Here is a 10,141-nt window from a genome sequence, read left to right on the forward strand (position 1 = left end):
GTTCTCCCGTGTGTGCGCGCCGTTGGCCCCCCTCCGCCTTTCTATCGCCGCCGCCAGCCGCGGCTTGCCTGCAACCTTGATGACACATCTAGCCCTGCATGCGCTCTCGTGCGGCTCGCCTTGAGCGTTGGCGAGGAAGAGACGGCGGTGCCGATCTCGACCGCTGAAGCTGAGTGCGAGGGGTCGAATAATGTTCCTATGCATTGCGCAACTACCACTCTCTACAGCGTGCCAGGCGCTCTGTTCTGTCTCGCAATTACGCACACGCCCGCCCTCGAGCACGCCCGCCCTGTCCAAGGTTTGTCCGTTGTGTTGCGCCCCGCTCGCTCCCCCTCGTCCCCCCTCCTCGCGCGTCTTCCTCACACCGTCCGCGAGCGCCGCGCACAAGCATGGCCTCTCCCGCTCCTTCTACCTTCGTCGACGCTCGCCCACCCGCCCTCGCCGCCAACGCACCGACTTACCCGCCGCTCGGCGCGCACTTCCCCTCGGTCGCGCACTTCAAGCTCGCGTGCTACCGCGTCTGCTGTGCGTCGAGCTGGCGCTACTGACTGTGGAAAGCTCGCTGACCGCTTGTGCCCCGCGCAGTGCTCGACGGGACAGACCCAGCCGAACACGTCGGCAACGCCGCCTACGCCCAGATCCTCTGCCCGCACGCCGCGCCTCGACAGGGACGGTGCTCCTTCCGCCTCGCGGCAAACAACCAGCGCGCGCGGTTCCCCGGCGCGCGCGACGTCTGGGTCACGAGTAGCGCGGGAGAGCACTCGTGCGATGCGGGCAAGAGGCGCGACGGCGCAGAGGCGGCGCGCGCGGAGGTGCGCCGGCGGATTGGAAGGATGGAGGAGCTCGTGCGCGACCAGTCCAAGGTGCAGGAGGAGCGGGAGGCGGAGCGGAGGAAGGTGCGGGAGCGGGAAGACGAGCACAGGCGCGCGGAGCGCGACGAGGAAGGGAGGGCGGCGGCGAAGAAGGCCAGGAAGGGGATTCGCGAGTCGCTCGCTGGCCTCGGAGGCGCTAGCCGGCGTTCAAGGCGTGAGGAGGAGGAGGAGGAGGACGGGGAGGACGAAGCGGAGGATAGCGAAGACGAGCGTGTGTCGGACGACGAGGACGCACTGTCCGGCGTCGAGCTATTCCCTCCCAAGGCGCACGTCAAGAGTCGCGTCGACAAGCTGATCAAGGTCCGTGTCGACGAGCACATCTGTTCGCCGCTTCCGCTGATGCCCTCCTTTTCGTGGCGCAGGCCGGCAAGGTCACTTTCCCTGCCTCGAGCGAGTCCTTCGACTCGGCAGCGGCGCTCTTCGTGCGCCTCTACGCCTACGCCCAGCACAGCGGCTTCGGGCTCTATCGCGGCAGCGACCACACGCAGAAGACGAGTGCGCGCCTCGTCTGCTCGCGCTCGCACGCGCGCTACTCGTCCCAACCCGGGGGCTGCTGCTCTGCTAGCGTCAAGATCGTTCAGGAGGCGGACGGATTGTGGCGCGTCACCGTGGCGCGGCTCCAGCATAACCACCCGCTCGACCCTGTGAATCCGCCTGCGCCAGGAGGCAGACGGGAGAAGCGGCGCATGGAGCACGACAGCCCAGCCGGTCCTGATACGGGTGGTCTCGGGCCCTCAGTCACCCCTGTCGAGTCTGTGTTGCTCGCACAGGACCCGGCTAGCGCGCCTGCGCACCTCTGGCCGGCGACACTCTTCCCGCCTTCCACCCCTCCCTCCGTCCACGTCTCGGCCTTCCTCCGAGCGACTCTCCCGTCAGATCTGTCGCTCTCCGACTACGACTACTTTGCGTCCTTCCTCGCCCAGCTCGGCATCGAATCGGTCAAGGACCTCGTCGGTCTCGTCTCGATGTGCGACACGGCACTCGCAGCACTCGATGAGATGGCCACGGTCGCGTTCGGCGCGAGGGAATGGAGCATGGGTCAGCTGGTTGCGCTGGTCTTGAAAGCTGAGTAGGGTTTGAAGAGGCGACGCGACTGCACACACATAGCTTGAACGAGAATCGAAGGACCTTCGCAAGTCGACGAGGCAGCCAACTTCTCGCTCGCTCGCGACCGGCAGAGCTGTCACCTGCGTGTTCCGCAAGCTTCTTCTTACATTTGCAAGCAACACCCCTACGCCCGAGGCTCCGCACCTCATCTGATTGCGACGGAACCTCCGAGCAGGGGTTCTCCTCGTCACCTTGTGCTCATCTCGCTATATCGGCGCTTCGAGTGCTCTCACACTCTGCACTCAAACTCTTCAGCTGCCTCATCAGCTCGCGCTAACGTCCGAGCCCGTCATGCCCTTCCCCGAGGTTGGCGACATCTTCCACTCGCTCGACGACTTCAAGCGCGTCGTCTACCGGTTCGCAGGTACGTTTCCGCCGCCAAAAGAGCTCTGATCTGCGATTTGACGCCGTGCCCTGCGTCGCAGCTTCACGGGAGATTCGACTCGGCCCGAGAGGGATGAAGGATGGTCGGACGTACTGGCGATGCTTGCTGGAAGACAAGACGTCGACCGGACGCGCCAAGAAGGGCTGCACTTACACGATCGCGACGAGCTGGGCCGATGCTCGCAGGAAGTCGGTCAAGATCCACCGCATCGAGCTTTCACACTCGTGCGACCCGGTGCGGCGGAAGGAGCAGGCTGCCGCCGCCGAAGAAGCGATGTTTGACCGCTTCGACAAGCTCGAGAAGCCCGAGAGCGAGTCGGACGACGATTCGAGCCCTAGTCAGGCCGACAGCCAGACCGTCGCGGGCTCGCGAATCGGCTTGCGTCGTCGCACCTTTCGTGCGGACCACCGCAACGTGCCCGGGGGCGGCAACAAAGGAGCTCAGGCCGCATCAGCTCAAGCGGTGCGACACGCTCCTCGACCCGGCCGTGCATCGGCCGCCGAACAAGAGCAAAGCGCTCTTCGAGACGAGGGCTTGCACCCGCACGACGAGACGCCAGTGGCGCCGGTACGCAAGCGTGCAAGGTACCTCTCCAGATCATCGTCGCCATTGATCTTTGTGTCGAGCGGGCCAAGTACGTCTGCCGGCGCATCGACGGCGAAGGCGTCACCAACTGCCGCACTCTCATCCGCCAAAGCGACAAACTCGCCGCCGGGTCACCAGGCCGACAGATTTGGGCCGGGCGACGGTCTCACTACCTCACAGGTACCAGCAGATCCTCCCATCTTAGCGCTGAAGGCGCGCCTCGCCGCCTCAGCTACATCTCCCTCTTCCGCGCCCGACCCGTATCTTCCCTCCCTTCGCGCGTTCCTTCGCGCACTCTCGCCGTCTCTCTCGCCACTCGAGCTCGAGGTCTAGGTCGAGGCGACGCACTCGCTGGGGATGCAGAGCGAGGAGGACCTCGCGCTGCTCGTACGTTGCGAGCGCAGCGTGCTCGCCAAGCTGGCGAGCTCGACGAAGCCGGCCGAGGAGGCGCGCCTGGATCCGAGCGGGGGCATTCTGAAGCTGCTCATGGCGATGAAGAGCGCGTACGAGGCGGAGCACTGAGAGGGGCGCGCGAGCGAGGGGACGACGATGCTTGCTTAGCCTTCTCAACACCGTGTTAGGCGCTTAACTGGAATCGAGTCATGGCAGATGGTGCATGAACAGTCCCAAGGCGAGGTACAGAATGCTATGATGAGTGGAGAACAAACAGAGAGGCGCGGAGACGTCGTAAGGGTCGAGTGGTACAAAAGGGTACGAACGTAGGGGGATACAGAGCATGCAGTGAGTCTCACAACGAGGTAGTGGTAGCACGGAGTGAAGACTAACGGGATGGAAGAGGCGGAAGAAGTGGGCGACGCTCAGGCAGGCGGCGAGCGGGGTCGCTGCGGCTCGTCGACCACCTTGAGCTGGTTCTCGTGCCGCGCAGAGTGGTACCGCTCTGCGCCCATCTGCTTGGCCGTGCGCCTCGCCTCGACCGCAAGCGCCTCTTCGCGCTCGAGCTCCTCCTCATCGAGGTCGTCGTCCTCCTCGTCGTCCGATTCGCGGTCGTCGTCCTCCTCCTCTTCCTCCTCTTCCTCGTCGTCCTGCTCGCCGCTCGAGACGGGCGAGGTGATGGGAGTCTCGACGCTGCCGCCTCCGGGGCTGGCAGTCGACGAGCTCGGCTGGCTCGGAACGTCGATGACGAGCGTCGGGCGCGTTGCGCTGAGCCCGCTCCTCGCCGGCGGGATCGACGTCGTCGACGGCGTCGACGTGCCCGAAATGGTCGGGCGGATGGTCGAGGCAGTAGAGGTGGTCGAGTCGAGCGTGCCGGAGCGAGAAGGCGGGCCGCGCCGAAGCAACTCGATGTGTGACGGGAGCGGGACCGACTGCGAGAACTCGGTCACGTCCGGCGGCGCCGACATGGGCGCAGGCGAAGGCGGGTGGTGCTGCTCCTCGTCGTAGCCCTGCTGTGCGGACTCGTCGACGTCGGCCGCGCCGTCGCCCGTCTCCTCCTGCTGCCCCTTGTTCGCCTCCTGCTCGAGCCGCTCGCGCTCGGCCTTTTCGCGCTCCATCCTGCGCTTTTTGAGCCACGCCATCCCGCTCCCGTCGTCTTCCTCGTCGACGCCTCCGCCCACGCGGCGCGAGTCGCGCGCGCCCATCCCGCCGACGCCCCACTCGTTGAACTTTGGCTCCTCGACCTGGGTGGCGGAGGACGAGCCGCGCGAGCGGTTGCGCGACCGCTGCGCGACAGGCGGGTAGTTGGCGCGGCGGCGGGCTGCGCGCGTCGGCGCGGCGTAGTACACCGGCCCGCCCGTCTTCGAGTCGCCCGCTGCTGCGCCTCCCGAAGGCTGGTCGCCGACCTCCCAGCTGTACGCCTTGCGCATCGGGATGCCCGTGCTGCCCTTTGGCCGGGCGGGGCTCGCCGCGTCGCCCATCGAGCGGCGCGAGGTCGACACCTCGGACTCGCCGCTCGACGTCCGCGAAAGCGGCAGGTCGTCGTCGCCTGCGCCCTTCTTGCGGCGGCTCTTGCCGCGCCCGAGCCCGAAGGCCTTGAGGAGCTTGGACGACCCGCCCGACTTGTCGCTCCCGACCGACGTCGAGAGCATCGAGTCGCGCGGGACGCCGTCGGCGCTCATGCTGCTCGTCGTCGAAATGGCATCGTCGTCGCCTCCTCGCCGGCTCGTCGACGGCGAGAGCCCCCACATACCACCGCCGAAGCTCTCGCTCCAGCTTCCCCACTTCTGCAGCGCGTTGCGGATGCCCTCCGCTTCGTCGTCCTCGTCGTCCTCGGCGAGCGCATACTCAAACTCCTGCCCGTTTTCGTCGACGGCGGCGATCCCGGCGTCCGACCCGACGCGCACAAGGCGCTGTCGTCGCGTGACGCCGTCCTCGCCCTCGACGTCAATCCCGCCCGCCTCGTCGTCGACGATCCAGACGTTGCGCCCGGTCGAGTAGCTCCGAGGCCGGATCTCGGGCAGCGGTGCGAAGCGGATCGTGCTCGCGCGCTTGTGCTGCTGCTGGTCCTTGTCTGACAGGCTGGACGACGGTGCGAGGCCGTTTGCGGCGGAGAAGGGCGACGAGGGGTTGCTGGGCGGGGGAAAGTTGGTCGAGACTGGCGTGAGTGGGCCCGCGTGCGAGTAGGACGATGAGGTATCCGAGATGTTGCGCGCGAGAGGTGGGCGAGACGCGCTGCGTGGCGAAGCAATGTCGATGTTGGCGGTGGGCGGCGAAGAGGCGGCAACGTGCGAGGCATCGATGCTGCTCGGAGCCGAAGTGACAGGACTGCGGACGACGGCACAACGTGGAGGTCAGCTTCGAGCAGTCCTTGGCGCGAGAGGCAGGAAGGAGGCAGGTTTCGAACGCACTTGAGGAGGATGCTGGCGGGAGGAGGCGACGACGCCGTGACGATCGAGCTGACCCTGCTGAGCCCGCTCGGGCCCTCGTCGGTGCTCTCGATCGTGCTCGAGCGGCTGAAGCTGAGCCCCGAGCGCGAGTTGCTGCGTGACGAGCTGCCGCCGCCGCGCGAGCCGGAGCGCTCTGCGTCGCGGCCGCGCTCGCCTCGCGCCGACCCGCCCGACGTGGCGCCGAAGGTCATGGCGCGCATGACGGCGGCGGCCATGCTGGCTGCTACGGAAGCGGGAAGGGATGAAGGTTGGCGTTCGAGCTAAGCGAAGGTCTCGGTTCGGCGACCTTGGGGAGCGGAAGGGTCCCGCGCGATAGAGACGTCAGCCGTGGCTGCTCGACGAGATGGACGGAGGATGGTCCGCAACGCACAGGTGTTGCGGCTTGAGAGCGAGGCAGAGGGAACGTGCGAGTCGCAGGCCGAGGAGAACGAACGACGAGGCGGAGAGACGACGGGCGAGATGGAGCCCCTCACGGCTATCGACGGGGCGCAGAGAGGCGAGGCCGGGCGCAGGTGGTGCGTACGAGCCCTGTGAGCGTGCAGAGTGCGAGCAACGGTCAGCCCGGGCGTCGCTCGGGGCAGGGCGGGGGCAGAGGGGGACGAACCGAATTCGGGCACGGGAGGCGACTTGGCGAAATGCGATCGAGAAGCGGAGACGCTGCGGGTCCGGCTGGCGAGATGAAGCGCGAGCGAGTGGTGCGAGGGTGTGTCTCTTGATTGACAGGTGCTAGGAGAAAGAGAGAGGGCGGGCTTGACGTCCAGTCGAGTCCGACACTCTGACTGCGCGAAGAAGCGCTTCACTCGGTGAAGTCTGCAAGGGTCGACGAGGCGGTGCAGCGCGGATCTCTCGCGCCGCTCAGTCGGGGGTCGAGCTGCGCGAACGAGCTCCTGCGAGTCTTCGCAAACGACGCAGGAGCGCAAAGTGAGCCGGCAACGCCGCGGTCGTCCCGCTCGTGCCCCACCTGACCTTCGCACCGTCCCGGTCTAGACCTCGACCCCCCTTGCACGTGAAACGCACCGGCGCCATCCTCCGACGGCTTCCTCTCGTGCGGAGGCTTCATTGACGCTCTTTGCAGAGGATGCACAGTGCTGCCTTCCGCGCTCACCAGCAGAGAGCTGCGGGGGAGCACCAGGCGCGGATGCTTTTCTCGGCTCCTCCTTCTCGCGCAGGCAAGCGCATGCAAGCGCCTACCGCCACGCACGCGGCCCACAGACCCGCCGAACCGATGCGAGAGACTTGCGCAGCCTTGCACATGAGCCGCCCCCGAAGCAGCTACCGTGCCTCGTCACCGCACCTCGACGACCCTCCTGCGCTTCTCGTCCTCGAGCGCGCGCCTCACCTTGTCGTCGACCTCGCGCACGCGCTCGACGCCGATCGTCACGGCGCGCAGGACGTCGTCGGCCGCGAGGGGCGCGCCGCCCTGCTTCGAGAGGACGCAGATCTCGGACTGGGCGTTGAGCGCGAGCGTGAGCGTGCCCGTGCACAGCTGCGATTCGAGCCGCGTCGGGTCGAGGACGGCGAGCGAGCTGTGTGAGGATCGAGTGTGAGCACGCGAGAGACGAGGACCGCTAACGAGGGGGAGGAGACGCACTCCTCGCCAAAGAAGGCAAAGGTGAGGCACATGGGCGAGTGGTGCACCGCCAGCGGTACGGGCACTCGCTCCGTCATCGAGTGCTGCATACAGTGGACATGGTCAGTCAAAACGCGTCGAATGCAAAGACGGCCAAGCGCACAATGGTGACCTCCTCCCCCAGCACGGAGACGTCCGGTTTCCGGAAGTGTCGCAGCGCGGTCATGGCAGCGATGGATGCGCAGTCGAGCAGGTTGCCCTCGTCGTCGAGGAAGTGCACGTCGACGCGTATTGACCACACCTGCGTTGGCGGGACGTAAGTGTCTCGAGTTTCGTTTAGTGAGGAAGCGAAGGAACGGACCTTTTGCCCCGCAACGATGCACAGCGCTTCCCGGTCGATGGCATCACTCCTCCGCAGCGCCTTCTCCAGTAACCGCGTCATCAGCACCTCGTCCTCGGAAGCCCTGTTGCGCGAACGCGATCCATCAGTCGGGCTCGTCCCTCTTTCCGAGCGCGGAGAGGGTGGACACACCGCCCCGCCTCGTACGCTGCGCTCGCCATGGGACTGATCTCGGTGACGAGATTGACAAAGCCCTCGTACGGTCGATCGGGGAGGGGCTTGACGACCTCTGCAGAGACCTGCGCGATGACCCTGCGAGCGTGAAGACGCTACCTCGTCAGCTTCTCGACGCAGGCGAGGGGCACCAGCGCAATCACTGCGAGAGAGAGGACGGGCGAGCGCACCTGGTGTCTCCCAGCCTGCACTCGACCCAGCCGAGCTCGTCTCCAAAGCGGAGCTGGACGTCGCGGAGGTCGTACATGGCGCGGCCGTCGAGGCGGACGCCCTTGCGGAGGCATTTGTGGACGAACTCGGCTTCGTTGATGGAAGGATCGGGCTCGCGGGGCATGGTGGGCGCGAGTTGGCGGCGATGAGGATGGGCGAGGAGAACGAGGGGACGAGAGCGCGGGAAGCAGCGAGAGTCGGACGGGTGGGCAGCTCGTAGCTGTGTGTACTCGCTAGAGTGTCCTGCAAGCTCTTTTCTGCGAGCGTGTCTGCGTAGATGCGGCCAACTCGCTCGCCTTCGCTCGTCCCAGCCTTGCTCGTCCTCCCTTTCTCTCGACTCGCGCGAACAGAGCCAGCGACAGCTCGAGACTCACGAGGAGAGACTCGGCAACACACGAGTCCACTCGCCGCGCTCATCCACGCAGTTGTCGTCCTCCCTCACCTCGTCGCCTCCCCACCTCTCCAGCGTCCTCCTCGTCCCCTCTGCACCGCACGACCAATGTCGGCGCCCGGACAGCAGGAGCGCAACCAGCAAGCAACATGCTACATCGCACGTCCCGCCTCCGGCTCGTCGCAGTGCGCATCCACTCACCCTCCCTTGTCGCACCTGCAGGGTAACCTCGACGAGCGCGCCACCGACGCCCTCGTGTGGGAGCTCATGCTGCAAGCGGGGCCTGTCGGTGTGTCACCACGCCGCTCAATGCCGACCCTGCAACTTCGCTGACCTGTCACCTCCAACTCCGCTTCTGCCAGTCAATGTCCACCTGCCAAAGGACCGCATCTCGATGACGCATCAGGGCTACGGCTTCTGCGAGTTCCTCACCGAGGAGGACGCAGACTATGCCTGCAAGATCATGAACCAGATCAAGCTCTTTGGCAAGCCCATCCGCGTAAACATGGTCCGTCTTGCTCTCGTCCTCGCTGTTTTGCTTCCGACGCTGACGAGCGGGAGCAACAGGCCTCGAGCGACAGGAAGCAGCTCGACATCGGCGCCAACCTCTTCATCGGCAACCTCGACCCTAATGTCGACGAGCGCATGCTCTACGACACGTTCATGGCATTCGGCACGCTCGTGCAGCCTGCAAAAGTACGTTATGAGCTCCTTGTCCGCTTGTTCAGCCTGACTGACCCGCGCGCACCCGCAGATTTCTCGCGATCTCGGCACGGGCGCGTCCAAGGGCTTCGGCTTCGTCTCGTACGACTCGTTCGAAGCGTCCGACGCCGCGATCGAGTCGATGAACGGCCAGTTCCTCATGAACAAGCCCGTGACGGTCGGCTACGCTTTCAAGAAGGACGGCAAGGGCGAGCGGCACGGCACGCCCGCCGAGCGCCTCCTCGCCGCCCAAGCGCGCAAGAACAACGCCTTCCCGCAGGGCGGCGCCCCGCCGCCTCCCCCGCCCGCAGCCTTTGCCGCCGCCCCTCCACCGCCCCCCGGCGCCCCTGCCGCAGGCGCCTACGCCGCCGCCGGGATTCCCCCGCCGCCGCCCCCGCCGCACCCGGGCGCGTACGGGCAGTACGGCGCCCTCGCCGCCGCGCCGCCGCCGCCTCCGCCGGGCTTTGCGCCCGCGCCCGGCGCAGGTGTCGCACAGTACGGCGCCATGCCCGGCATGCCCGTCATGGCCGGAATGCCCCCGCCGCCGCCCCCGCCAGGGTTCTTGACCGGGCCTAACGCCTACGCCGCGGCGGGGATCCCGCCGCCGCCGCCTGGATTTGGCGCGCAGCCTGGTGGGTACCCGCCGCCGCCGCCGCCGCCGGCTGGGTATGCGTGAGGGGCGGAAGGGAGAGGGAGAGAGGCGCGCGTTGTAGAACTGCACTTGTGCGAAAACTGTCACTATTAGCTTTTCCTCTCGCTCGTGCTCCTGGACTGCGGTAGAGATGGGTCAGGGCGCTCAGGGCGCATGCGACAGTTGCAGGTAAAGAGGAAAAAAGTCTAGGTGGGAGCAACAGGGCACGACCGGACCACGGAGGGGAATGAAGACCCGAGGAACGACACAA

General features: G+C 66.6%; 5 protein-coding genes across 5 annotated transcripts; 3 read left to right on the top strand and 2 right to left on the bottom strand.

Moving 5' to 3' along the window:
* Positions 1 to 389: 389 nt before the first annotated feature.
* On the top strand, positions 390 to 1,945 carry JCM10292_001186 (uncharacterized protein; the record flags this gene model as incomplete). The annotated part of the gene is made up of 3 exons (XM_076648693.1): positions 390 to 525; positions 586 to 1,172; positions 1,235 to 1,945. 3 exons carry the CDS (start codon positions 390 to 392, stop codon positions 1,943 to 1,945), a joined length of 1,434 nt encoding a protein of 477 aa, XP_076505639.1.
* A 325-nt stretch (positions 1,946 to 2,270) lies between these two features.
* On the top strand, positions 2,271 to 3,282 carry JCM10292_001187 (uncharacterized protein; the record flags this gene model as incomplete). Its single annotated transcript, XM_076648694.1, has 3 exons — positions 2,271 to 2,343; positions 2,405 to 2,761; positions 3,182 to 3,282. 3 exons carry the CDS (start codon positions 2,271 to 2,273, stop codon positions 3,280 to 3,282), a joined length of 531 nt encoding a protein of 176 aa, XP_076505640.1.
* Positions 3,283 to 3,767: 485 nt separating this feature from the next.
* On the bottom strand, positions 3,768 to 6,007 carry JCM10292_001188 (uncharacterized protein; the record flags this gene model as incomplete). Its single annotated transcript, XM_076648695.1, has 2 exons — positions 3,768 to 5,670; positions 5,754 to 6,007. 2 exons carry the CDS (start codon positions 6,005 to 6,007, stop codon positions 3,768 to 3,770), a joined length of 2,157 nt encoding a protein of 718 aa, XP_076505641.1.
* A 1,070-nt stretch (positions 6,008 to 7,077) lies between these two features.
* On the bottom strand, positions 7,078 to 8,270 carry JCM10292_001189 (exosome complex component RRP45; the record flags this gene model as incomplete). Its single annotated transcript, XM_076648696.1, has 6 exons — positions 7,078 to 7,318; positions 7,384 to 7,466; positions 7,526 to 7,663; positions 7,724 to 7,826; positions 7,895 to 8,014; positions 8,107 to 8,270. The coding sequence occupies 6 exons, from the start codon at positions 8,268 to 8,270 to the stop codon at positions 7,078 to 7,080; spliced, it is 849 nt and encodes a 282-aa protein (XP_076505642.1).
* A 375-nt stretch (positions 8,271 to 8,645) lies between these two features.
* Positions 8,646 to 9,915, top strand: JCM10292_001190 (splicing factor 3B subunit 4; the record flags this gene model as incomplete). Its single annotated transcript, XM_076648697.1, has 5 exons — positions 8,646 to 8,696; positions 8,760 to 8,826; positions 8,900 to 9,045; positions 9,105 to 9,233; positions 9,292 to 9,915. 5 exons carry the CDS (start codon positions 8,646 to 8,648, stop codon positions 9,913 to 9,915), a joined length of 1,017 nt encoding a protein of 338 aa, XP_076505643.1.
* Positions 9,916 to 10,141: the final 226 nt, after the last annotated feature.

The sequence above is a fragment of the Rhodotorula paludigena genome, assembly GCF_050403205.1.
Source record: "Rhodotorula paludigena JCM10292 DNA, Rt_paludigena_JCM10292v1_ctg18, whole genome shotgun sequence".
NCBI lineage: Eukaryota > Fungi > Basidiomycota > Microbotryomycetes > Sporidiobolales > Sporidiobolaceae > Rhodotorula > Rhodotorula paludigena.